The sequence below is a fragment of the Leiobunum rupestre genome, chromosome 1 (genome assembly GCF_980474605.1).
Source record: "Leiobunum rupestre chromosome 1, qqLeiRupe1.1.hap1, whole genome shotgun sequence".
Lineage (NCBI taxonomy): Eukaryota > Metazoa > Arthropoda > Arachnida > Opiliones > Sclerosomatidae > Leiobunum > Leiobunum rupestre.
Window position 1 is genome coordinate 6,361,063 of NC_143384.1, and position 27,474 is coordinate 6,388,536.

The following is a 27,474-nucleotide window of genomic DNA, read 5'->3' on the forward strand; positions in this document are numbered from 1 at the left end:
TGCACGAGTGTGATTTTAAACATACAGCAAATTGGTTTAATTAATCACGTCACAAATAATATGAGCACTACAAGTTCTCCCGGTGCGGTTATAACCTACGAAGGGTTATTGGACAGAGTTAAAATTTACAGCAAAGAATTAGACAAAGATAACGCTCTGTCCTATTTTAAGAGAACAAATGCCAAATATTACAATTTTGGAACTAAATGCTATAATGGCCTAATATTTGAGACGGAATTACCAATAAGCTACGAAGGTAACGAATCGAATTATTTCACTATAAATACAACAAATGGATTTGTAGTTGATCGTGTATAGATTTTAGTACTTAAAAGAAATTTACACCGCCTACCATGTAAAAAATAAAAACTTTTTTTTCCAAATTAACTTTTTGGTTTATTTAAAAAAAATTAACATTGTTTTAAAGTTCTGAACTCGAACAAATTGTTAATCCTAAATTTAAAAACTAAGACTCGCATTATTATACATTTTCAAAACTAAAAAAAAATAAAGGTTTCATATACCGGGTGCTGCGCGGCCCCTTAGACCAGCCCTAGGCTTCACAGCGATGCCCGCGTGTATTGTGTGTGGGAGCGATACGGTATACTCGCAGGGGCAAACAACTGTAGTTTTTTTTTGTTTTTCGAAATTTAGAGTTTGAACCCCCTCTAACCATTGATCTCGCTCTGCCGACCTCTCCACGTGGAAGGATTAAGTCCGGCATTGTTAGCGCTGTCAAAATGGTCAGCAGTGACAATGCTCTTGAGAACCGCAAAGTCCGAATTACGAGGTGACCGCGTCGCTATCAATGCGGGGATAGCGAAGGGAAAAGCAAAAAGACTTTTGAACCATTTTTCGACACTGGGAGATGAAATTATTTGAAACTAGACCTTTAAGCCAATGAAAATCGTAAGAGAAAACACGTATACTCTGATGTCAAAATGATGAAAAAAAAAACGGTCCCCTAGATAGAGATGCTGTATGATTTCTGGTGGATTATATTCAGGGTGAAAGGTACTTCGCTCCGTCTCACGTGAGAACCACTTTCTCCTCGGTTAAGACGATTTTGTTGAACTTGGAGAAATCTTGTATTTTAATATATTCCCCGTCCCACGTAGGAGAAGGGTAAGGAGGCAAGTCGGGCAGAGCGAAGTACATTAATTAATGTTAACGCTTGAAATGGTTTGATCCACTGTCCTATATAGATTAGTCGAAAGTAAAGAGCCTGGGGTCCGAACCAAAGGTCGCGATTGGTCAACTAGAATATACTGATGGTGAAAGCGCGGTCACTCGGGTGATTTTCCCAAGAGAAGAAGCGGAGAATTTCACTTTTAACTTAATATTACGAAACCCGATTAATGAAACCAACCATCACTTTAAAAAAAAATCCTATACAGGCGTGACATCATAGACATTCTACATATCACTCGCCTGTTAAGTGTATACGCTTAATAATGCTTGGAACTGTAGTTGAAGCAATTATTGAATCTGTGGATATTTGTGGATGGTGTACGGCGCGAATAGATTCTATGCCCGGATGGAAATGTTTGTTAATATCGAGAAGATCCGTTAAAGTGCCTGGCCAACGCAAACTAGCTAAAATTATCAGATTTGACGTTGAAAAAAAGTATATCGATTTACTTGAAATATATGATGTCGAGTAATCGGTACCTAATAATAAGTTTGGAATGTAATAAATATTAAAATGTGATTTAAGAAATGTTTTCATTTCCATCCATTTGCCGCTTGATTTAGCGCTTGATGCAGCCTACTTCCAGGGGCTAGTAGGCCACACTTTGAAGCTCTCTGGCGCTCCTCTAACTCATCGTAGGGAAATGGGAACAAAAAGACAAACAAGTAGACTTCTCAACTCACCCCCTATAACTCTTTAAAATTTTGGCATAACATTTTGAAACATCCTGAATTTAGTGAACTATCTCTTTGTATCTTTTTGCTCGATGCCCGAGGAAGGGAAGGGGGGGGGGGGCGGTGGAGTGGATCATTGACGCCCACGGGATCCTCGCGTTCCGCAACCCAATAATAGTTTATAATTCGTCACACTGCGGTCGCGATTAGAGGGGAGGGGGGGGGGAGAAATGATCACTTAAGAGATTCGAGACGCAACACTACGATTATACTTATAAAGCTATGTTCCGTGAAGTAACAGCAATATTTTAAACCTACATTTTTTGAGTTAAATTTATTGAACAAAACTACATCTATTTTGATTCCCCAACCCTATCAACCGCTATGGGCGAATCGGCGATGCCTTTACCCGTCAGCGAATCTAGCACCCCAACCGCCGACAGTTGGTGCGATACCCGATCAATTCTTATCAAACAGTCTTTTACTTGGACTATAAACAATTTCAGTTTTTGTCGAGAAAAGCCGGGTATTTGGTTGGCGAGTTGTTCATTCTCAGCCAGCCCCAAGGATCAGTCAAAATGGGCTCTACGCGTTTATCCCGAGGGTGTCGACGAAGAAAACAAGGATTTCGTTTCCTTGTATTTATTTCTGGTATCTAGCAATAAGAGTGCCGTTATGGCGTCGTTTAAATTATCAATTTTGAACGCTAAAGGAGAACCAATTTATACCCAGGAAAGTTCTCGAGTTTTTTGGTTTTTCACGGGAAAAGATTGGGGATACCGAAAGTTCGTGCGCCGAGATTTTCTTCTAGATAAATCTAATGGATTACTTAAGGACGATACGTTAACTCTTCATTGCAAACTAGCCACGGCAGGCGATAGCGTCACCACCTCAGGTCGAAACAACGCCACGCGGTTTAAAGTTCCCGAATCGCGCGTCTCCGAGGATATGAGACTTCTTTTAGAAAGTCGCCATTTCAGTGACCTCGTTCTAAACGTGAATGGACGCGAGTTTCACGCTCATAAAGCTATTTTGGCCGCGCATTCCCCGGTGTTCGCTGCCTCGTTTGAACGCGATACGGAACGAAAGAAGGAAATTCGCGTGGAAATTATCGCCGACGTAAATCCTGAAGTTATAAAAGAAATGTTGGAATTTATCTACACGGGAAAAGCTCCCAACTTGGAAAAAATGCCAAATGATTTAGTGATTGTGGCGGACCAATACGGGCTAGAACGTTTGAAAGCTCTATGCGAAAAAGCCATTTCCGCTCATCTATCCATTGAAACTGCGGACTCGTGTTGGCAAATAGGGCAGATCGACTGAAAGCTCGACTCAGAGACTGTACGCAAACGCGCGCGCGTCCGAGGTAATGAGAAAGAGAAACTCTGTCGAGGGTAATAATACATTTTGATGAAATAAAATTTTGTTTCTTTAACGCCTAAAAGCTGTTCAGTGTGGTTTTAATTTAATTTTAAAACGAGTATACTGTTTCAATCCGAGTTAAAATTCGCTTTCCCCCCAAAAATAGAAGCGTTAAAAATTCTTCAGGCAACGAAAAAAAATGCTAGAATTTTCACGATTTATAATTTAATAAATAACGCCAGGCATTCATTTTCTCTCAAGTGTCTCATTGGTGCGCAATGCTGCGCGTGCGCTACGGGAAGTTCATTTTGGGGGTCGTTCGTAAAAAAACGTAAGTAAATGATAGTTTGTTGTTGGGTGATCCGTAAAAAATCTTTTGTATTAAAGTCACTTGTTAAGATTGACAACTATGTTTGAATGAAGAGAAAATTAATTTTCAAGTTTTAATAAATGGTCATATAATATAACAAAAACAGTTCTCCGAACTGGAAAAAACTGGTTTTTTTTTCATCTCCAATCTTTATTATAGCAATATCTTAATTTATCGACTCAAGTTATTTTTGACATTGGCTAATTCGTAGTTAGTAAGTCGATTAAATTCGTTCGTAGTATAAGTAAAATCAGCTTTAACGTATTTTCTGGTTGTTTCTATATTTTTATGCTGTAAAAAGGTTTGAATGGCGCTCAAATTGTCAGAGCATTGAGCCATTAGGCTAGACATCATGTTTCTACAAGAATGGATTCCGAAACCATTGGGTGGTAAATGTCCCGTCGCTCTATAGAACGAGTTTCGCAAGCGATTGACCAACGTCTTTGGCGTGATATAAAACAGCGGAACGTTTGTGGTGGTTTTTTTAAACGAATCGTATTGAGTTTTATACAAATCTAATAAGCGATGCACGAACGAGCATAGTCTGGTATTATAAATTGGTTCCCAAAATGTCGGTTCGCTATCCTCACTCATTAAGGTTTGTTTTCGTTTGACGCTACTAACCGTTATTTGGCGAGTTTTTAGTTGATAAAGCGTATAAGTTGTAAATCTTAGTATCTCCGATGTTCTGAGTCCGGTATAAAAGGCAATTAGAATCGGAGCTGTATATTCGGACCAACGGTCGTGTAAATATTTAGATAGCGTCACGAAATTTCGCATGCTCACTACGCGCGTGTGGGTTTTACCGGAATCTATGAACGCCAATTTATCGGGTTTAATATTAACCGACGGTCCGAAAAGACCCCTTTTTTTAAGCGCGTTAAAATATTTGATCGTAGTATTGTACGAATACTGTTTCAGACGACAGTAACCTATAAATATTTCCGAACGACGCTCCATATTTGGTTCGTCGATTAATTTTATTTCACGAATAGCTTTTTCGATATTTTTCGGAATTTGTACGACCACTTTGCGTCTTATTTTTGATAGTCGGGGTAGCTTCCGACGTACGACCGCTCTAAGGACATCGGTCGGTATCGAGTCGAACAGCGAGTTTAATTTCTTCTCGTCTATTCTACGCAAACTAGAGGTAGAAGCTTTCGATATGTGGTATATCATGGCTGTACTTATATTCTTTGCAGCCATTTTTTGTATGGTGTTCGCTAGAGATAGCTATATTAACACGGAATTACGAGGATACCAAAGATTGATAAACGAACCGTGGCTTAATAGATTAGTCGCTTTAAAATACGATGGACCAGTCTCGTGACAGGCAAACTGACCGCGATGATCGGTATAAAGACATTATCCGAGGGCAAGTGGGTGAAAACGGGATAACTTTAATCGTTAATCAATCATTTATATTTATATTATCTCTTATACTAATAATGCTTATATCGATAGCTTTCGTTATAGCGCAACCCAAAAATGTTCTTTTCAAATATCCAGCGCTAGTAACGTCGTAAAAAAAAAAAAACAATACGGCCAAGGCCGTATTATTAGTTCCGCATCGATGAGGTGAAATTAATTTTTCCCTAATCAGCTTTGGCACGTGTCAAAATGGTTAAGCCTATAGCGTCAGACGAACCGTAAACATCTTTATATGTATTCTAAGTTTGAGCTCCGTATCTCAAACCCCATAGGAACTACGAAGAAAATTTGCATACGCTCAATAAGCCTCGGCGCGTGTTAAAAGAGTTAAGCATAAGGTCAGACTTCAGCCGCTCCTTTATCGGTATTCTAAGTTTGGGTCCCGTTTCTCAAATCCAATAGGAACCTAGTCTATTAATACCGCATTCTCCAGAATTTTTTTTGCGAACTTTCTTTCGTACTCTGCGTAAGGCAAAAACGAACGTCAGCTTTAGAATAGAATAGAATTTATTGAACTGGAATATATACAAGCGTGGACGCTTATTGGGCCAGCATCAGCGACAAAGAAATACATTTAAAACAATGGTTACAATGAGGTACAATGAAAGAAGTACACCGTTTAAGTTCAAACCCAGCCCATAAACATGTTTGTCTAATTTGTTTTTGAAAGCACCGACGGAGGAACGCGTTTTAACCAGAGTAGTGATGAAATTTCGCCGAATTGTGGAAGCACAACGAGTCTTGAAAATTTTCGGAGCATTTCGGCCACTCCAAGTTATACGAAAAAAAATGTCCGGGTTTTAATGGGGGGGGGGGGAGGCTGTTGCGCGCCCCCTGTTTATCTGACAGAGCTAAAACGTGCACACAGTGTTAGAACTATAGTAGTAATACACATGCAGATAAAAAATGAAACAGAATTTAAAAGCCAAGCCGCGTGCGAACCGCGCGTGCCAATAAAGTACTAAAAAAAACCAGAGAAAAACATATTACACTTTTAATTTTTTATTGGTTTATTTCGTAGAAACTCCTATTAACGTAACGGAAGTGGGAGGGGGTTTTCCGGCTAATGGTTCTTGGCCTTCGATTGTCCTCCTTCAACTGGATCATGATTCTCTAGCGCATTTTCTCTTTCTTGGCGTGATAACTCATAAGCTATACTTCTTCGGTCCTCTGTATATCGGGAGCATTTTTTTCTTTGGTTCGTTCTTCCCGCGCTCTCCAACGTCCTTCCTTCATACATATAAATGAAGACGGTGGTCGAATAGGTAAAACGGGGTCCCAAAATTCCGGAGGGGACTCGGCTTTTGCCCTTGGGATCCTTATCTTTGGCCTTGCTCCTTGCGCTTCGTATTGTTTCCTTTCCTCATTGGAATGAACACCGTCTTTACTGTAGATTTCCGCTTTTTCTTCCTCCGCCTCTTCCCAAGGCCCTGCAGCCCCACGCATCAGGCGCACATGGAATTGATTCGGCGCTGTCTCTTCGGCGGTGGGCTGTAGGGGTCCTCTGTATATCGGGAGCCTTTTTTCTTTGGTTCGTTCTTCACGCGCTCTCCAACGTCTTTCCTCCATACATATGAATGAAGACGGTGGTGGAATAGGTAAAACGGGGTCCCAAAATTCCGGAGGGGATTCGGCTTTTGCCCTTGGGATCCTTATCTTTGGCCTTGCTCCTTGCGCTTCGTATTGCTTACTTTCCTCATTCGAGTGAAGACCGTCTTCACTGGAGATTTCCGCTTCTTCTTCCTCCGCCTCCTCTTTAGGCCCTGCATCCCCACGCATCAGGCGCACATCGAATTGATCCGGCGCTGTCTTTTGCGAGCACACTGGAAAATGGATCAGATAAAAGTTTAATTCGGGTTTAAAAGTAGGGACGACAATAATAGTTTGACACGCGCGTTCGACGTACTTCTTCGGGGTAGGGGGAATGGTGAGGGAGGGATATTCGAATCTCCAGAAAGGACGCTTTTGTTTTTATTTAAAAAAAAATAGTCACAAAGCACGTATTATTTTAATTAAAATTTAACTTACGATTCTCAATGAGATCAGTCCTGACATCTCTTTTGTCCGACATCCTGGCGAGGGGGAGGGGGGGGGGGCAAAACTCTGCTCTTAACTTATATCACTAAAGTTAAATAGTTTTGCAATTAAACACCTACTACTATTGTATGGAAACCAAAAACAAAAATGAATAAAAAATACACCAACCACTGCCAAACTTTAATTCGAGTAATAGTAAATTACGAGACCGAATGGGGTTTTTCAGGTGAAGTTGGAAAATTATAAAGAGTGAATTAAGATACGTTCCCTAGCGAAATTGAGGCGACTGGCCTGGCGACAAAGGTTCTCACTTCTACACGCTGACTTATATTTCAAATTCAGGGGGGGGAGGCATTTTTTACAACGACGGAGGCGAAAAAAACATACTCTCGGTTTCGGAGCGGACACCGCTCGGCTGCTCTCCTCGTAATTATCATTGACGGCGCGCCTGGCTCCATCTATACCACGTTAAAATAAATTTGCGTGGTTAATAATTATTTTCTTAGTTTTGGTATATCGAGTTTAAAACGTTAATCTGTAGCTGCTGTCGATTTAAAGAGTTTATTTGGAGCCGCACTCTTTTGTTGTTTCGTTTTCACACCGAGTTTCTGAATAATTATAAATTTTATTCCTTAAAGGGAATATAACCTCAGGTATTTGGTGTGGAACACCAACGCGACGCTTGCAGCTCTGGCCGCTCTCGCCTTTGGCTTTAAAAATGTTTCTCACCACTGTACAGGGACATTTGAAAAACTGAAGGGGTTTTCCATAAAGATTGCTTTGTAGGTTATATTCCCTTTAAACCTCGGCCAACGGCGTTGGATTTGTAATTCGTTTTTTTTTGTGCAATTACTCGGTCTTAAAATTACTCGTAGTTTATTTTTTTCGGGTTATTTTATCTTTATTTCGATTAGAATGGACTCCCAAACTGGAAATAAACGCTCGGAGAGGCTCGGCTACTCGCAAAGAAGTTTAAGAATGAAAATATCGTATTCGCGACCGAAAACTATCGCTACGCCCCCTTTGGTTCGCCATTGAAACCTAGATAGGTAGCGGCTAAAAAAGACGCTATTAGTTTTTCCTCATCGTTATTCGTCAATTTTAGTTCACAAAAAATGATACTTACATTTTAATATAATTTTTTTTGCATCGTTTGCTTATATTTTTATAAGTTTATTTAAGAAAAAACGTTCTTACGACTTTTTAATTTATCTGTAGCAGACGCTAGATCATAGGCGCTACCTCGGAGAAGCTAATGCCGTTACGCCACCTAGACTCGTTTCGGTCGCGAATAGTTCATTGAAAATAAATATAGTCTATTCTTTTCTTCAACTTGAGTACTTTTTTTTTAATACTTTTTTGGACTCTTGTTGCTAAAATAGACGCTTTTAAATATTTGTCTGTAATTAAACGCTTCAACAAATCATTCTCTCGGAAATATTACTTCTGGGTGATTTCCTGGGATAATGAGTTATTTAAGCGCCTATTCTGTATCGTGTAATACTTCTTGTTGATTTCATTTTCGTTTTTCCGGAATTCGAATGTAGACTTAGCTCGTGCGTTTGTATACCTATAGCAGAGAGTGTCAAGATTTGACTTTGATCACGCGCTGTTCGCGCTACAGCCATAGAGATAGAAAATAGGCTACAGCGGCCAACACATTCGTCGAAATTCCGCGAGCAAGGATTCCCCCCCCCCCCCCTATAAACTGTACTATAACCTAGGAGCAACAAACACAAGGAGAACGCAGCTAGCCTTTAAACACGCTAACGAAGGGTTGTGTACGAATTTCATTGGACGAGCGTCACGAGCCTAATTTACGCTTAACGTTTTACGAGCGGGAGGGGGGGGGGGTGGGGTTGGGAGACAATTTCCCACTAGGGTGTTGTGTTTGTTGCTCCTAGCTATAACGTGTAGGAGTGAGTTCAGCGCCACGCTCGGTTTGCATATTGGCTTCAATGTAAAAGCTATTTTAAAAATAATAATCCGCTAGGGGCGTTCACGTCATACACATCTTTTGCCCATAGGTTAACACAGAAACGTCAACGAATGAGATGGCTGCTGAAGCGCGAGAGATCAAAGTTGGCCGTGGCCCATACTGGTGTATTATTGTATAATTAATGCTGAGCTCCCATTGGAGCCGCCCTGTTACGAATAAAAACCTTTGAACCGGTTACGATACTAGCCGACACACGATGTCGCTACTGGACAGCGTTGCCAGACGTACGATAATTATCGCACAGTGCGATAATTTAATCAAAATTTTCAGGGCGTACTATAATTTTCATGGCGTACGATATCGTACCATTATTTCGATAATTCTGCCTCAACGTACTATAATGTACGATAATCTTTAAAAATTTTTAAAAACCTAAGAACGATTTATATTTTATTATTAATTTATATAACTTTTCTACTTAAAAATGAATGATATACATTTTCTGTACGCGTAGTCCTGAGTTTGCGTTTATTACTCCTAGCTATTACCGCATTTTCAATACATTTTTAAACATTAAGTTCAGTTAATAATGATAATAGACATTTTGTTTATTTCCCTGAAATAAAACTCCTGTAGTGCTTTAAATAAATCATCTAAATTCAACGCATTTATGTATGAATTAAAATTTAGCGCTAAAAAGAAATGTACGATAATTTTCCAGGAAAATCGATAATTTTTTGTCCTAGATACGATAATTGTAGATTTTTGATCTGGCACCGCTGCTACTGGAAAATATTTGAATTTTGTAAACATCCGGAAAATATTTTTCATCAGTCATGGCTGTTGAACATAGTTGAATTATGCTAATTTAAAATTAATAAAATTCAATTCCATGAAAAATAAAGAAAAGTAAGTACAAGAAAGCGGACTATTTATATTATTTTAACACGAAAATAATTAATTTGGTTGATTAACCAAGGAAATTCATTGAAAATTTTATGAAATGGCCGAGGCTTAAGGAGGACACGATAAATTAAAAATATGATGTAATCAAAATATTATTAATCCAAGATGTAATTAATATAAATTAGAGAGGAATAAATTAAAAAAATACGAGGAAACATTAAAGTAGGTAAAATTAGATTAATGTTGCATTTTTAACAGGTTCCTATCTAATCTTTTCTGGGTTTTCAGGTATTCATGGTTGAGATCTTGTTTTTTTAAGGGAACTATGTATGCAGAATTATATGAAAAAAGATATCATGTTTTGGTATGCAGTTGTACATGGAGAATCTTCGGTAGCTTTAAACCATTTCTTGTCAATTCTTCGATAAAAGCTTAAAACTGGTGTCAAATACTCATTCCTCTCTTACACAGCGTTTCATTATTAAGGGTCCTACTGTTGAATAAATCAAAAAGATCCTTCATGTGGAGAAGGAACTCAGCGGTGAATGTGCTATTTAATGTCAGGTCTCCTAATCCCAATGAACGCTGTTTGGATACAGCTGGAAACACTTCGGCTGAAAACTTGGGCTGCTAAGCTAACTTTCATGTTGGAAAATGCCAGTATCTTGACATTTTTGTATTTTAACTTATGAGCACCGCGGAACTTTCCAATTTTTTTTTGGTCTAACTCAATAAAAATATTCTAGGTCCTTCCAATAAACTAAGTTGCCTTCCACCATAATTGTATATTTTTGGAAATTGTTTCTAACGCTTTTTAAAAGATGAGGCGGATCAAAGAAGAAATACATTTTCCTGCCATCAATTTCAATGTAAGGCTTTTCCCGTGGTTATTCTGAGATTTTTAAATAGATATTTTGGTTGCCTGTTCCTTGGTCGCAAACTATGGCTTTGACAAGTAGGCCATTATTTTCAAGGTGTTTTATGCATTCTTTAAGGAGCAGTTCCAAAGTCTGCCCAGAGCAAGCATCCTTAGTGAGGAAGTAACCAATTGGTTTTGTTTCCATTTGAGTTTTATGCCTTTAGCCATGAAGACAAGGGCCTGATTTGCGTACTGCTTGGTTCTTCCATGTGGCCCATAATCAACAAAGCCTTCGATAATTTCATTGAATTGGTCAAGGGTGAGTTTTTCTTTTAAGCTCATTTCATTAAAAAGAAACTAAAACCACTTTTTCACTTAGTTTCTTATTCTGGAATTTCATCTTCAAGGCTTCGAATGTTTAATGATTAAAACCAAGAGCAATTTTCATGCGACAAAGCCCTTTCTCCAAGGTCCTTTTCGTTGGACGACGTAACACAGCTTGCCAAATCCTATATGCTTGGGGCTTATAATAGAATAGAGAAAGTGACCATTTCTTAAGCTTTGTGGAATTCCTCCTTCCCTTTTTATTTCTTTGTCAAAGTTTCAAATCTGAATCGAAGAGTTCTTTCGAAAAACCAGTTAAGAATCTCGAATCTTTTCACTGTCTGCCAGTTTTTCTTTTAAGCTTCTTATTTGTTTCTTCATTCTTTGAATTTTGGCATTTTGCTTATTGTATTTTTCTAATAAGTCTTGACTCTCTTTTTGTTTTCAATCCTTTTACTTGGACAGCCTGATTATTGCTTTGCTTCACTGAAACTTCACCTTCGGCTTCTACATTTAGATGTGCTGTAAATAATTTGAAAAGCCCTTAATTAAAAAATAATATTTATCATACCATATTCATTGTGGTTGATTATTACGTAGGTGTTGTTTGGATTGATTATTTTGGTTGGATTGCAAAAGCTATAACTGTGATCTAGTTGTACGCGTTTAGCTGTCTCTATAAAATCCGGGTTTAAATCCAAAATTATTTTTCCATTTTGATTCGCTGTAGGCCTTGTAATGTTTTATCAATTAAAATCCGATAGCTATCAGAGATACAAAGTCTCTTTTGAATTACCATTTTCTGAAATATCCAATGATGTAGTCATTAAGACTGAAAAATGTTGGAACAGCAGATGGTGTGAGCCTATTTTTAGTTCTAATATTCATAAAACTGCTATCGCGCAAATTCTATGGTTAACGTGTAAATAATCCGCAGTTTTATTTGTAGGTCCATCATTATTTAAATTTTTTTTCAGCCACAAAATGGAATTAAAATGTAGATCGAGTTAATATACCAATAAGCCTATCTAATGAAAATGCTAAGTTACCAGTCTATTTCCTTTGGGAACTAAAAAAAAAGATAAACGAGAATTTCTGGTTTTCGATGTTTTACAATTTAAAACGGAACCCAGGCATACTAAACTATATAAAAACCTTGTGAAACTAGCATTAAAAATCTGGAAAGTTTTTGCTTCTCTTTTAAACCTAACATCGAAACGCGCGCGCTGTGAGACCGGAGCCACTGGTAGCGCCATCATAGAGATAAAAAGGAAATATAGGCACTATAATTGTATATACACCAAAAACATTTAAAACTTCATTCTGACCCCCTCTAGCGAAGTTGTCACCGCGAGTGCCAACCCCTCGGCCAACCCACTTTTCGCTAAGGTTGTAGAGAAAAATACTTGGGATCGGCAGATTACGTGGCGCCATCGACGCGCGGTGAAATGAAATACATTACGCATTTTTGAAAATCAACTGTCATTTGATGCAAACAAAGGAAAGACAAGTATTATTAAAGTGACAAGTCGTAATTAAATATTTAATTGAATATAGAAATCTCCGCCTAATACTAGTTATTCTGCCAATCGATAGATGGCGTTGCAAATTCTGCCCATCTCCGCTTTCATATATGCGCGGGGGGGGGGGGGGGGGGTTGGAGTGGTGGTCAAAAACAGGGGTGCCTTAAAGCGGGAACCTTTCCCCCTCTATTTCTTTTCTATCTCGATGGGCGCCATCACACCATGGAGAAAGGTGATCACACTTACGACCGTAGTAGTGTATAGTTCCCTTTTTTTTACGTACCTTGGGTAGTAGTTGACATTTTTGCAAAAAAATAAGTTAGTATGCTTTTTTGAAAGAAAGACGCTTCTCATAATCTTTACACTCTCCGTAATTATGTTAGAAATCGATAGGGAAATTTTGAGGGAATTTCTAACATTGGTGGCCTTGGCCGAAATATAGAAAATGGAATTTAAAATTTCCCAAAGTGGAAGCACTGCTCGTAAATATGGCGTCTCCTAAATAAGTTCGTATGTACTGGGAATAAACTTTAAAATTAAATGTTTGCTTATTTTGTTTAATGAAAAAATATACAACGAATAAAAAAGGTAATATTTTATTAAAAAAAAGGAACATAATAAACATTTTACAATTACATATATATCTTTGACATTTAGGAAATCATTAATACTGAAAGGCTTTCAGCAAGACCGAGGTTTAGGAACTGTTAAAACTCGAGCATAGGATTCGTAGGAACTCATTTTGTGTAAAAAATCATTTTACATATCAGTTCTATGTAATAATCTTTTTCATTTTCTTCTTCCCTAATCTGTTTCCTTGTAATTTTGGATTCAAATCTTATTTGCTATTAACATTATATTTAAATATTTTATCTGAATAAACATATGATCCCTTATGTTACACAGGATCATTTATTTCCGCAATTCTGGGATTTTTAAAGGAATCATATTTGAAAGATTCGACACTAATTGGTGGTGTCTTGGGTATTAAGCCTCGCTGATTATTATTATCATTATTCTTTTCTTACGTTATCTCCATGGTAAGCTTTAAACTCACGTACAAAATGAATATGATGGTTTAGTCAAACCACCGAATGAGAGTTGGTTTATGTAAGAAGGAACACAATTTATGTGATCCGTTTGAAACAATTTTTAGGAGCAAATTCAAGGTATTATGAATAAAGGTTTTTAGCAACCCAACCAGGAACACAAACTCTTAATCTATTTTTTTTTTAAATTTCATTCGTTTGGATTTGTGAGTTTTAACTTGAATTTCTCGACTAGTTTCTACCCGTGATTTAAGTAATAATTATTTTAGATGGACTCCCATCATTTTTTGATAGGTGTATATTATTTACTTCTCATGATTTGCCAGTAGTTTCACAATTCAACATTTAATTTAGTGATCCTCGAAGTAATTCAACATTTTATCAATATGATCAGTTCAATAACTCAACTCATGTGTCAATTCCAACTACTCCGGAACTAAATCCTTACTAAATGTATGAACTTGTTAAAAAAATATTTTAAAGTTATAATTTAAAGGATGAACTTTCAACATTTCTTACAGGCGCACCTAATTCGCGTGGTTCTTCTTCAATTTCACAATTCAACACGCCATTTAATGAATCTTGTAGTAATTAACCATTTCCTCAACAATATCCTTCAATATCTATACTGGGTAAGTTCTAATTGCGAATGTAATTACAAAAAATTGTAGAAAAAATATTTCTAATGTATTGTCCTTTTTGGTTTTATATAGATATGACTTCGCCAACAATGTCTCAAGACTGTCCTCCAACACCAAGTAAGTTAAAATTGTACCATCTTCAATAATGTTTAGAAAAATATGTGCTTTCTTTTTGTTATATACAGGTGTAACTCCATCAGACAACACACATTACATTGGGTCATTTTCAATTCAAAGCAGCTCAGGTATGATTTCATCCAATAACTTGTTCATTTTACAGAAATATGAAACTTTTAGTAGTGAAATTAATTTGGGGCTGGAAATAAATTTATTACATGTAATTTGATGGAAGATTTTCTTTATAAAAAAAACAAGATGTTTGGATTTTTTTTCTAGACTTAATAAAAAAATGAAGATGAGTTTCCCTTTTTCAAAAAGCCAAAGAAACAAGCTTCATTGATAACACTGAGACTACTACTGCAGGGTTCCTGGCCGAGTTTCCATCGGTCCCTTTGGAAATAGCTGACAATTTAAAAAAAAAGTTAAAAACACTTCCAGATGAAGAAGGAAATAGATCCTTATTCATAGGTTTCTTTATTTTTATTAATAATATGAAAAACAGTTTTAATTTAAACAATGGGTTTCTCATAATGTAGACTTGATATTTAATTGAATGCTGAGGGAAGAAAGTTACTGACGTTGGAAGAAGAATGCTTTTTTCTATGATTTAGCGAAAGTCTGTGAAAAGCAGACGACGTTTCAGACAAAAGAACAAAATTGACATGTAGCGCCATCTATTCTCTATAATAATGGAGTACCCCTTGAAAGGGTTCTTTCCCTCGGATTAAAACAGTGTATGGCATTATTTTGGTTTTGTAATGCCTATGCGCATAGAAATCTCATAGGTAACTAGAATCAGAGAGTGTAAAGATTATGAGAGGCGTCTCTCTTTCAAAAAAGCGTACTAACTTTTTTTTTCCCAATAATGTCCACTACTACCGTAAGAGCGATGGCGCCACCAGTGGCGCCGTTCTCACGGCGCGTGCGTTTCGATGTTAGGTTTAAAAGAGACGCAAAAACTTTCCAGATTTTTAATGCTAGTTTTACAAGGTTTTTAAATAATTTAGTATGTCTGGGGTATATTGTTCCGTTTTAAATTGTAAAATATCGAAAACAAGAAATCCTTGTTTATATTTTTTTTAAGTTTCCAAAGGAAAAAGACTGGTAAATTCGCATTTTCATTAGATAGGCTTATTGGCATATTAACTTAATATAAATTTTAGTTCTATTTTGTGGCTGAAAAATGTAAATAATGATGGGCTTACAAATAAAACTACGGAATATTTACACGTTAACCATAGAATTTGCGCGAATCATTTCATTGATGCCAGTTCCATGAATATTAGAACTAAAAATAGGCTCACACCATCCGCTGTGCCAACAATTTTCAGTTTTAAAGACTCTACACCATTGGAAATTTCAGAAAATGGTAATTTCAATTCAAGCCTTGCTACTCCTCTGGGAAGATCTAAAGGATAATTTTGGTTTTAAGTTTTTATTAACGGACAGGATTAGCCAAGCTTTTGTAGATAATTTTCTTGGATCTATAAGACAGAAAGGAGGCAACCGTGATCATCCGAATCCACAACAATTTCGAGCTGCATACCGGGCTACATCTGTGAATAATCTCTTGAAACCACCGGATTCTAATTGCATTGATGATTTTAAACATTGACACTTTTAAAACTGCAGCTCCAGAACCGGATGAAGATTTCTCCAATTTTGAAAATCGTCCAAACGTGCTAAAACAAAATGTTCTTAGTTACATTTCAGGATATCTAATTCACCGCTGCTACTCAAACCTTCAATGCTCTTCTTGCATAAGTCAACTCAAAAAAGACAATCCAATTGTTGACCCAACAAATCTGCTCTTTTACTTTAAAGCTTTCAAAACAGCAAAGAATTCTTCTTTCGGCAGCCTCATCGTACCAACTGATAGTTTCTTCAAATTTGTAATGGAGACAAATGAAGTATTTGACACCAGTTTTAAGCTTTTATCGCACATGACAAATATTAAAGGACGTTTGGAGAGATTCATCATTCAAAGAATTGACAAGAAATATTTTAAAGCTAATGAAGATTCTCCATGTGCAACTGCATACCAAAACATGATATCTTTTTTCATAGAATTCTGCATACATAGTTCCCTTAAAAAGCAAGATATCAACCATGAATACATGAAAACCCAGAAAAGATAGATAGGAAACTGTTAAAAATACAACATTAATCTCATTTTACCAACTTCAATGTTTCCTCGTATTATTATTTTAATTTATACCGCTCTGTTCTCGTTAAGCCTCGGCCCTTTCATAAAATTTCCAATGAATTTCCTTGGTTAATCAAACAAATTAATTCTTTTAGTATCAAAATATTATAAATAGTCCGCTTTCTTGTACTTACGTTTCTTTATTTTTCATGGAATTGAATTTTATTAATTTTTAATTAAAATTAGCATAATTCAACTATGTTTAACAGTCATGACTGATGAAAAATACTTTCCGGATGTTTACAAAATTAAAAAAAATTCCAGTAGCGACATCGTGTGTCGGATAGTATCGTAACCTCTCCTATGGGCGCGCGCTCTCAAAATCTTGTACGAAATTTTAACGTTACGGGAATAGGAAGAGACGCCTCTCATAATCTTTACACTCTCTGCTAGAATGCTGCCGCCTACGGCCGAGCTTATCGCCAGTTCGTTATGAACCTTCGGCCAATGAGAGACCGTAGAGTGGTTTCGCCAAGGAGGATAATAATCCTCCTTGGTTTCACGTAACTATAGCGGGAGTTAGCGGTTGTTATTCTCTCTGGTGACACTAAATTCTTGGCAGAACCAATCTTTGAGCTCTGATTGGCTGAGATCTGGCTATCGTCTGCCACGGCGTCTGGTTCATTTGCAAGTTACACGACAGCATTCTACTGTTACCTATGAGATTTTTATGCCTATACGTAACTAGTCAAAAATGGCAGATGAATATTATGGCGTAAAAAACATTGAAAGAACTCCGAGAAGAGTTGAAAAAGCGAAGGACCAAAGTTTCAGGTCGAAATAAAGGATCTAGTCGAACGGTAAGTCATATTAAAGGTTTGAAATTTACATCTCAGTTTTAAGCCTTGATTATATAATTCATTTTTACATAGGTTTTTCTTCATAGTGACTTGAAGCTTTATCATTGATTCATTGTACTTCACAATAGTATGCCTTCTACAGTATGTGTAGTGTCGTTGCCCAATGGACGTTGAGGTTTTAAATTTCCCAAAAATTCAAATTGGGAGTAAGCGGGTTCATATTGAATGATTAATAGGTTTAAGCAAAACCCTCAAGATTTTAAGGGCTACAATACATATATCAAACCCAGCTTGGTTCAGAAATATGTTTTGTTTGCTCAATGCTTTGTAATTTCAGAAAATGTAGTATTAGTAAACGCTCCTGTCATTAAGAAAAAGCTTTTCACACTCTTCAGTGGCTTATTTGCGGATAAGTCTTCATGCTTGTATGAAGTCTTTTCCACTTTTAGTAATATTCATATACAACCATGTCTGTTATATTTATAGCATGGAGGAATACATGTTTATAATATCATATTTTAAGTTTTGAATTTTAGTCGTCAAGTTTAAAAATTGTTTTGGTTTTATTTCATTTTCAAGAAAGAAATGTGCCTTATACCCAGCAGTATCGATGGAATTTGTAAAATAAATAAAATTAGTTGGTTTTGAAATTCTTTATTTAATTCACATTTATTTATATATATTAGTGGAAACTTCAGATTTTATTTTATTTAAATATATTTTGAATGTACAGTTCTTTTGTATAAAGTAAATAGCATATTTAAAAAGATTATCTCGGGTAAAAATATTTTTTTTTAAAGGTGGCTTTAAATAATATTCAAAACATTGCACTGATATATCTCACATTTCGCTTATGAATTCCTCATCTCCCTCTACGTTAATGACAGCAAAAGCTTTGAATGTCAATATCACAAACTCATAATAATAATCGGACGTCTGCTTTGGCATCAAAACTTAATCGACAAGTTTCAAATAGGGAACAGTTTGGTCATTTATGACATTTGTTTCATGAAGCATACGAGTATTTTACTTCAATGACTGTATCATCTCCTATTAAATTAATCCATCAGGAGAAGCCCCAACAAAGGCGTAGTTTTCCAATGAAAGTCTACATTTTCCAACAACATTATCAGTTACTTCCATATATCTTTTATTGGCATCATTTTTGTAACGCCTACCATTTAGTAAGACTCTTAGTATTAAATTTTGTGGGGGGGGGGGGGTTAATTATGGAATTTACCAATTTTGGTATGTCCCTTCTGTCAGATAATTAGCAGATGGTCCCGAACTTTGATATTCATAAATGGCAGGTTTGTATTTGCGTTAATATCCATAAAATTTGAGGTACCAGGCATATCCATAACATGCTCATCTTTAATATTCTCTTTCTGTCATAACTTAAGAGCCTGTCCTGTAAAAATGCATTATATAAGCAAGGCTTAGAACTGAGATATAAATTTCAAACCTCTAATACCACTTACCGTTCGACTAGATCAATTTTTTTTCTACTTAAAACTTTTGCCCTTCGCTTTTCCAACTCTTCTCAGAGTTCTTTCAACGTCTTACCGCCATAATATTCATCTGACATCTTTAACTAGTTACGTTACGTTACCAAACCATAATAATGCCCCCGGATTACGCCATTACGGAAAAAACGCGTCGTCTACTTAAAGGACCTCTAGCAGAGAGTGTAAAGCGACTTTACACTCTCTGCCTCTAGCTCGGTCACGCCGCGTGTGGCAAGAACCAAAGATAATATAACTACGTACCCTAGATTCGAAATCCAGCTCCTTTCACGTAACGCAGGCTCTTACTGAGTTCCCGGCGGAAGTCGGAAAAAACTGCCTACATGGAGCTGGCAGGGCTACCGACATCTAGTTAAAATGTAAAGTTTTAGTGAAAATGGCGCTGTGTGTTTTTGACTCGCGGTTTTCACGATACCAGAAATTTTTGCGTTATATTGTTTTAAAACAATAATGGATCATGCCTGTAGCTCTAAAAATGTTTCTAAACGAAAGAAAACTAAGGGTGAGTAATATAATCTTGAGATATCTATTGAAATTCCTTATTTCTCACCCTGCTATGGAGCCCGATTTTTCCGACTTCCGGCGCGAACTCAGTAAAAGCCTCACGAAAAAACGCGCTATCTAGAAACGCCGTGATTTCGAATCTAGGGTACGCACTACGTAGTTATATCAGAGAGTGTAAAGTCGCTTCGCTACAGAGAGGCGCCTCTCTTTAAAAAATCCGTGGTACGATTTTATTCGCCGAGAATGTCCACAATTCCCGGGCGTTTGATGGCGCTAGTAGTATCTCCGGCGCGCGCTAGATTAGAGTTTGAGAAGACGCAAAAAAGGAAGAGTGTTTTTGGTATTTTTGAGAGTTTAATTTATTTTGAAATGTCTTGTTCGGCTAAAAATTGTAAATCGAATAAAAAGGTAACCACGCGTCTGTCTTTTTTTTTTCAAGTTTTCAAGGGATAAAGACCGGTGAATACACGTTTTAATTTAATAAGCCTATCCTAATACATTAACATTTCTTAAAACTTAATAGTTCTGCATTGCGGCTGCAAAATGTAAACAGTGAAAAGCTCCAAAATAAAACTACAGATTACTTACACTTTAACCACGTATTTTGCGGTCTTCATTTCACTGACGATTGTTTTATGAATATCAAAACCAAAAACAGGCTTACACCATTAGCTACACCTACTATTTTTTTTGGAAAATTCCAATGAAACCACGGTTTTCCCTAGGTAAACTGAAGGCAAAAACATATCCCGCCATGGTCTCTTACTGTCTAATGTTCATTTATAATTAATTCAAATAGTAGCAAATGAAAATGCACCTGAAGATCATGTTACAACTACAATCTGGTGTAAGGTAAACGCAGCACTACAAATGCCAAATTATGCCCTCAAAAATCAATTCAACGAAGAAAATGATAATTTATATAAAATATTCACAATGATGAATACTAGCTTTAAATGAAATTTTTTTTACAGTTGATAAAGTCAATTCCTATGAATTTAAAACCAGAACTATCTATTGAATTCTATTCCATTTAAATATTTGTACTGAACATAATTATAGCTATTCAACTAAACATTTTGACAATAATGAAAACGATAACATTGAAGGTTTCGTAGACTTCGGTCCATATGGAAGGTCAAAATAGTACGCAAATCAGGCAATAGTGTTCATGGTGAATGACATAAAACTGAAATTCAAACCACCAATTGGTTACTTCCTCACAAAAGATGCTTGTCCCGAACAGACTTCGAAGATATTGCTTCATGATTGCGTAACTCACCTAAAACGTATTGGCCTTATTGTCAAAGCTGTAGTCTGTGACCAAGGAACCGGCAATCAAAATTTGTTCAAAAGTATGGGGATATCAGTCGAAAAGCCATTCATTGAAATTGATCCTCCACATCTCTTGAAAAGTGTGAGGAACAATTTCAAACGGTATCCCATAATAGTGGAAGGCAATCTAGTTTCTTGGGCAGTCCTAGAACATTTTTTCAAAATAGACCAAGAAATTGGTAAGTTTCAAAGCACACATAAGCTGAAACGTAAACATATCAAGTTACCAGCATTTTCTAACATGAAAGTCAGTTTAGCTGCCCAAATTTGCAGTCAAAGTGTTTCTAATTCAAATGGCCTGTTCACTGGGATTAGGAGAGTTAACAATTGAAAGCACATACACAGCAGAGTTCCTCTTACACATGAACGGCCTTTTTGATTGCTGCAATAGCAGGACATTAAACAATGAAACACACTGTAAGAGAGAAATGACTGATCAATCCATCCACATACCAATGCTGAAAGAAAAATTGGAAAGGTTTAATCCATGGTAGCTTCAGAACTGTAGGTATAAAACCTTACCTTGTATTGAAGGGTGGAAACTATCAATTCAGTCTTTGCTACTCCTATGGAATGATATAAAGGATAATTTTGGTTTTAAGTTCTTAGTAACTGGAAGAATTAGTCAAGATTTTTAGAAAACTACTTTGGTTCCATTCGCCAATAAGGAGACAATTAGCCTTTTAGGTTTACATAGAGCCACGTAGCAGCCATAGCGAGAAGCTTTAAAACTACTGGATTTTCGTCTGCTAAGCAGACGCTTTGGTCTCTTATCAAGGAAAATAGTCTGCTTAGCAGACGAAAATCCAGTAATTTATGAGCTTCTCCCTTTGGCCGCTACACGGCTCTATGTAAACCTAAAAGGCTATTTGAGATCATCCAAATCCTCAACAATACCAGGCAGCATACAGAGCTGCATCAGTCAATAGCCTTTTAAAACCATCAGATTCATATTGAATTGACAATTTGGATGACTTTATTTTAAACAGACTCGTTTAAAGTACCAGCTCCTGGACCATGATGAAGATTTGTCCAATTATGATAACCATTGGGTTTTGCAAGGTAAAGGACAATTCACTGACGAAGATTTAGAAATTTTCAAAGCCATTAAAAGTCCAAACCTTCTAAAAGAAAATGTTCTTAATTATATTTCAGAATATTTAATTCACCGCTGCTATTCAAAACACCAATGTTCTACCATGGTTTTGGTATATTTAATTAAGACTTGGCCAGCCCATAAAATATTCCACTTTAGATTCCACGAATTTCTTTTGATATATTAAAAAAGTATAGTTGTTAATATTGAAATGAAATAGGGAGGGATTTTTCTTGTACTTACTTTTTATATTTTTTACGAAATCAACTGTTTTACTTAAATAGTTAAAATAATTCAACATCACAGCTGACTGAGCTAAATTCAACTTTAACCTACTGAGAGCAAAATTTATTTTTCTTTGATAAGCAATTTTACAGTGCCATCGTGTGTCCGGGAATTGCAAACACCGTCGTCTGCTTCTTCAACGCTCTCATGGGGAAAAAACGTACCACGAAATTTTAACATTACGGGGATAGGAAGAGGCGCCTCTCTGTAGCGAAGCGACTTTACACTCTCTGGTTATATTATGTTTGCCAGAACCTAAGCTTAGATCCCCATCAGGCTGAGAAATAAGGATTTTTTTTTTTTTAAACTGGACCTGTGGCCAGTTACTGTAGAAGGAACAACACAGACTATAAAAGGACTACCAGTTACACTTAAGAATATACTGTAACATCTTCCCGTTTTATAATAAGAGTTTCAAAGAAAGTTTAAACTTTAATGGGTTCTTTGAAACTCTTCCAGATCTAGTCATCTCAGCAGTGTCGGACTCATTAGCTGACTTCTTTTACATTGGCATTTGGCAGAGTTGTTTTATCTGGGAAGTTTCTGATTAGAAATTTCTTGGACCGAACATTCAGGATTTACTTGAGTTTGATCAGTCCCCATTTGGTTTGCGTTTTCGCGTTTTAAAACATGTGTAAATTTGGGTTTCAACAAACGAACTCGATTGCTTTTTCTCTCTGTTTTTCCATAACTACGACGCGATTTTCAGACCTATCTCTGTAGTTAGCAAAGAAGATCAGATACGTCTACCCATCGTGAGTTGAGCTGGTAAAACGCTTAAGTTTGACCAAGTAGCTAGGTGTTTCTGAAATATAAATCGTGCTACGTGGGCATCTTTTTTTATCATGACATGCTTTTTTTTACTTGTTTAATTGTTTACGGCATACATTATCAACTTGTGAGAGTATCGTCGGGATTTGAACCCGAGCCCTTTGCATGACATGTGAGCGTTCTACCACAGAACCACCGATACACATTCCGATTCACTGAAAATTATTAACTCAGCTTACTCGGAAGAGCAGTATATAGTAATAGCATATGTAACATAATTACTCATAAGTATGCCACTAGCTCTATTTCTTCACTAACGGTTTGTTTCACAGATATTGCGTCATCCGTACCCTACGTACTATTTGACGTCATATTTGATGTAATATTTGACGTCATCGAATCTCAAATTCCGATACTGCCGTCGAACAATTAGCTCTACGTCTGATAAACCGACGGCCATTATTTTAGTAAACAAACCGGTTTGAACAACCAAGGCTTAGGAGCTAAAATGTACTACAATATAGTCACGTTCTGTCAATGTAATTAATTTGATGAAGTTATCGGAGACTCACGTTCCATAATAAATTTGCATTGTCAAATAAAAGAAGCAGGTTTATTTTAAAAAAAATAGTTGAAATTCAGTTTTGGCTTTTCGGGCGCATTTACAAGGTTGGAGTTTTTGCAGATTCTTTCGAGCCTAGGCCTAACTCTTCTAGGCTTGATATGGGTTTTAATAACGCTGGTGGAATATTCCACTTCGACCACTTTTTCCATTTTCGGAAAGCGATCACTTATTGATCATTTTCCCCAACCTTTTCTTTTTTCTAAATTACTCATTATTTAACTTTATCCGTACAAACCGAGCGAGTTTATAAATTTCAATAAAGCTACCTTGGGCTGACTAAAATTCCGACGCAAAAAATTCCTTATCAATTTAGAGGTTTTCCATTGGCTTAAATAAATATGTTAGTAGCCAATAGTGTGACTCCCAAAATTACTAAGATGAATAAAAAGGTTAAAATCTAATGTAGTCCACCTTTCTACTGGTTCGTGGTGAAACAAACCGTTAGTGAAGATTTTTGAATGGAATAAAGGTGTAGTGGCATACTTATGAGGAATTATGTTACATATGGTAATAGTTAATAAAGTCTAACATTTTTTTTACGGTTGAAATTATAAAGGTCAAATCTTGTTTTAGCGCAGTCAGCCGAGATAAGAGGGTTAAAGGGTAGAGCCGCCCCCCCCCCTGGGTGGTCCAAATAGTTAGTTTTTTGTCTATCGGTATTTACTTTGGAACAATTAAAGGTCATTTATCAATACAGTTCCAAGTTGTATACATCGCGCACTTTTTGGCCTTTTCGTTGACCTCACAATGCGCGCTGTTCTTTAGTCTTCACTATTCAGTTAAAGAGTTTTTGTGTACGTCGTAAGCCGGGAATTGTTAACGGTAAGGTGTTTTTGGATTTTTCTATTACCGTGCGTGTTAATTGGATTGACTCTTTCAGGACATATTTGAATTGACTTTTTTGCTTGGTAGAGTTATTATTATAAATATTTCTCGTGGCTATTTTTCATGTTTTATTTCGTATATCGAAAGTGTTGATAATGCGACTGAGAATTCATGTCTACGGTTTTTTTTGTTCATTTGCGTTGATTTACACCGGTTCGTTTGTATGTATATGTATATATATATATATATATATATATATATATATATATATATATATATGACATTTGTAATTTTTATTTCGATTATAATAAAAAAAATTCCATCGGTTAATTTAATAACGTCATAGGTCTAAAGTTGGTTTATCGCTTTTTTGATATTTTCAATTTGTTTTAGGGTATAACATTTGTAATATTTATGTTGATTATAATAAAAAAATTCCACCGGCTAAAATAAAATAAAATAAAATAAAATAAACGAATTCCACCGGCCAATAAAAGATATTCTACCGGTTAATTTAATAACGTTCTAGGTCTAAAGTTGGTTTATTGATATTTGCGATTTATGTAAGACCATACATAACCTTTGTAATATTTATTTTGAATATAATAAAAACAATATTCTACCGGGCGGGATAGGCTCGGGATTTTCTTTTAAGTACACGTTTTGAATACGGCGGTATATTGTTGATTGTCGTGTCCCGTAGGTAATGTATCGATATTCCTAATATTTGTTTATTTCATAACGTTGGTTTATTGTGTTATTGATGTATGCAATTTATTTAAGGCATGCGTTCAGAAATTAATATACCGGTGCTCCAACATTCTTATACCCCGAAGATTTCTTATCAGAATCCTCTACGCCAACGTCGACGAGCTCGGACAGGTGACAAATCCAGCATGTCCAGTAGGCCCTCCTATACTACCGATGGACGCGCTTTTGACGCACACCACTCAATCCAGCAGAAGATGCTACAATGGAACGACCAGTCTCGACTTCGCACGCATCAGTGGACTATAACGATTCCGAAACCCAGTATGCAGCCCAAACCAGATCAAAGTCGAAGTCGGAGCTGGAGATAGAACTATTTGATCATATCTAACAACTCCCCTTAAGAGTTACAAGAGCCGGATCACGACTTCCCGCCCGGTAAATTCACCAGTTATTCCGCACTCCGACCTCTAATTAAAGGTTATATGTTTAAGGCAATAGCAGCAATAGTTCTTATATTAATTTAAATTATAATAAAAAATTATTCTACCGATCCAGAAAGGATCGGTGGTTTTCATTTTCAGGTGGATATATCGTCGAATACCGTGTCCAGTAGTTAAAACGCCCAAGGTCGAACTGTTTCAGTATTTTCTATTTCTAATTTTTTGTGGCTAGGTTTAAAATTGGTTTATTGTCTTATTAATATACACAGTTTATATAAAGCGTGTGGTTAGAAATTCGGATACCGTTGCTTCAAGCGATGCAACAAACCTTCACTCCGAAGATCTTTTATCAGAATCCTCTTCGCCAGCATCCCTAAGCCAGCATGGCTACCGATGGTCGCACCTTCGACGCAAGGGAACGACCAACCCAGCAGAAGGTGCCACAATGGGACGATTAGCCTCGACTTCTCACGCATCAGCGGTCTCAATTAAGATGGGAAGGATGTTATAGCAATTTCCGAAAGTCAGTTTGCCAGCCCAAACCAGATCGAAGTCTGAGCTAAAGCTACTAGCATCACTCGATTAGACCTAACATCTGTCGGTGCGCTACCCATCCCACCCTTACGGGTTACCAGAGCCGAACCTCGACCTTCCCGGTAAATCCACCAGTTATTACATACTCCAGGGCTATTTGTTTAAGGCAATAACATTTCTAATATTCTACCGGTCAGGATAGGACCGGGATTTTGAATTTTTAGGTACACGCTTGGAAAACGGCGGTAAAGACCGTTGAGTGCCGTGTCCAATCGTTAAAACGCCCAAGGACAAAGTGATCCAGTATATACTATTTATCAATTTTGTTGCTTTGTTAGTTTAATCACGTTCTAGGGCGTAAGTTGGTTTATTGGTTTTATTGATATTTGCAATTTGTTTAAGGAAATAAACTTTGTAATATCTGTTTTGATTAAAATAAAAAAATATATATATATCGGTGGGGGGGGGGGGGGGGGAGGGGAGGGGAGGGGAATTATCAATGGACTAAAGTTTTTATAAATAAATGTACTTAATACGGCGGTATCTCGTTGAGTGCCGTGTCCAATGGTTAATACGCCCAAAGACAAACTGATTCTGTATTTTCAATTTATCGTTTTTTCCCGCTTTGTTAATTTAATAACGTTCTAGGTCTTAAATTGGCTTATCGTTTTTTTGTGATATTCGTAATTCGTTTAAGGCAAAAAACATGTGTAATATTTTTTTAATTAGAATAAAAGAAATGTTCTACCGGGTGGGCTAGGCTCGGGTTTTAATTTTTAAGCTAAACGTTCCGAATACGGTGATATATCGTTGAGTGCCGTGCCCTGTCCAATAGTTAATTAGCCCAAGTGCTAACTAATTCTGTATTTTCTATTTCTAATTTTTTGGTGCTTTGTTAATTTAATGACGTTCTAGTTCTAAAGTTGAATTCTTGTTTTATTAATATTTACAATTTATTTAAGGCATATGGTCAGAAATTTGTTATAACGATGCTCCATGCGATTCCACAGCAATCCAAAAACTCAAATTCCAGCTCAAACCTATCCGAAGTCGAAGCCGAAAATTTCAGGACCATTTGATCAAAGCTAACATCTCTCAGTTCGACACAGCCTTTACGGGTTATAAATATGAGCCAAACCTCGAATTTCCCGGTAAATCCACCAGTTATTCCACACTCCGACCTCTAGTTAAGGACCATTTGCTTAAGGCAATAGCATTTCTTATATTAATTTTAATAATAACAAAAAAAATTATTCTACCAGTTCAGATAAAAAACCGGCGCTTTTTATGTTTAGGTGGACGCTTTGAATGCGGTGGGTTATCATTGAGTGCCGTGCCCAGTATCTAATACGCCCAGGGACAAACTGCCTCAGTACGTTTTATTTCTAA

The 27,474-nt window shown here is 36.6% G+C and overlaps 1 protein-coding gene, 4 long non-coding RNA genes and 1 pseudogene across 17 annotated transcripts; 3 read left to right on the forward strand and 3 right to left on the reverse strand.

Annotated features, from left to right (window-relative positions):
- The first annotated feature begins 2,250 nt into the window (after window positions 1–2,250).
- On the forward strand, window positions 2,251–3,236 carry LOC149960499 (speckle-type POZ protein pseudogene; annotated as a pseudogene).
- A 6,588-nt stretch (window positions 3,237–9,824) lies between these two features.
- Window positions 9,825–11,761, forward strand: LOC149960500 (uncharacterized). 7 transcript variants are annotated; one of them, XR_016478610.1, is made up of 8 exons: window positions 9,825–9,914; window positions 9,985–10,133; window positions 10,200–10,303; window positions 10,383–10,571; window positions 10,658–10,780; window positions 10,886–11,089; window positions 11,150–11,408; window positions 11,560–11,761. It is a non-coding gene; the product is annotated as an uncharacterized LOC149960500 (long non-coding RNA). The 7 variants fall into 7 exon arrangements; XR_016478612.1 differs by having other exon boundaries at window positions 9,985–10,137; window positions 11,150–11,761; XR_016478604.1 differs by having other exon boundaries at window positions 11,150–11,761.
- Window positions 11,762–13,109: 1,348 nt separating this feature from the next.
- LOC149960501 (uncharacterized) lies at window positions 13,110–15,662 on the forward strand. 4 transcript variants are annotated; one of them, XR_016480816.1, is made up of 8 exons: window positions 13,110–13,205; window positions 13,275–13,393; window positions 13,524–14,119; window positions 14,188–14,298; window positions 14,380–14,424; window positions 14,493–14,552; window positions 14,704–14,895; window positions 14,964–15,662. It is a non-coding gene; the product is annotated as an uncharacterized LOC149960501 (long non-coding RNA). The 4 variants fall into 4 exon arrangements; XR_016480817.1 differs by having other exon boundaries at window positions 14,021–14,119; XR_016480818.1 differs by having other exon boundaries at window positions 13,275–13,363; window positions 14,021–14,119.
- Window positions 15,150–17,010, reverse strand: LOC149960502 (uncharacterized). Of its 4 annotated transcripts, XR_016480813.1 has the most exons (6): window positions 16,768–17,010; window positions 16,606–16,697; window positions 16,470–16,514; window positions 16,170–16,358; window positions 15,974–16,109; window positions 15,150–15,911 (listed from the first exon to the last, which is right to left on the reverse strand). XR_016480813.1 is itself a non-coding variant. In XM_090174469.1 (5 exons), the coding sequence occupies exons 3-5, from the start codon at window positions 16,506–16,508 to the stop codon at window positions 16,032–16,034; spliced, it is 306 nt and encodes a 101-aa protein (XP_090030595.1). In that variant the 5' UTR covers window positions 16,509–16,514; window positions 16,610–16,697; window positions 16,768–17,010; the 3' UTR covers window positions 15,150–16,031. The 4 variants fall into 4 exon arrangements, 2 of the variants coding, with proteins under 2 accessions (XP_090030595.1, XP_090030590.1); XM_090174469.1 differs by having other exon boundaries at window positions 15,150–16,109; window positions 16,610–16,697; XM_090174464.1 differs by having other exon boundaries at window positions 15,150–16,109.
- A 1,061-nt stretch (window positions 17,011–18,071) lies between these two features.
- Window positions 18,072–19,205, reverse strand: LOC149960503 (uncharacterized). Its single transcript, XR_016478624.1, has 3 exons — window positions 18,915–19,205; window positions 18,674–18,844; window positions 18,072–18,607 (listed from the first exon to the last, which is right to left on the reverse strand). It is a non-coding gene; the product is annotated as an uncharacterized LOC149960503 (long non-coding RNA).
- Window positions 19,206–20,356: 1,151 nt separating this feature from the next.
- LOC149960504 (uncharacterized) lies at window positions 20,357–22,405 on the reverse strand. The gene is made up of 7 exons (XR_016478626.1): window positions 22,138–22,405; window positions 21,997–22,066; window positions 21,803–21,919; window positions 21,316–21,364; window positions 21,026–21,180; window positions 20,746–20,943; window positions 20,357–20,652 (listed from the first exon to the last, which is right to left on the reverse strand). It is a non-coding gene; the product is annotated as an uncharacterized LOC149960504 (long non-coding RNA).
- Window positions 22,406–27,474: the final 5,069 nt, after the last annotated feature.

Bases quoted from the DNA above. Each gene is read 5' to 3' on its own strand.
- LOC149960502 (XM_090174469.1), bottom strand. From the start codon at position 16,508: ATGTATGCAGAATTCTATGAAAAAAGATATCATGTTTTG. The intron at 16,359-16,469 runs GTATGCAGTTGC...GTGCGATAAAAG, and splicing joins AAAAAAGATATCATGTTTTG to CTTAAAACTGGTGTCAAATA. The intron at 16,110-16,169 runs GTTTGAGTAGCA...ATTTTGTTTTAG, and splicing joins ATGCAAGAAGAGCATTGAAG to CACGTTTGGACGATTTTCAA.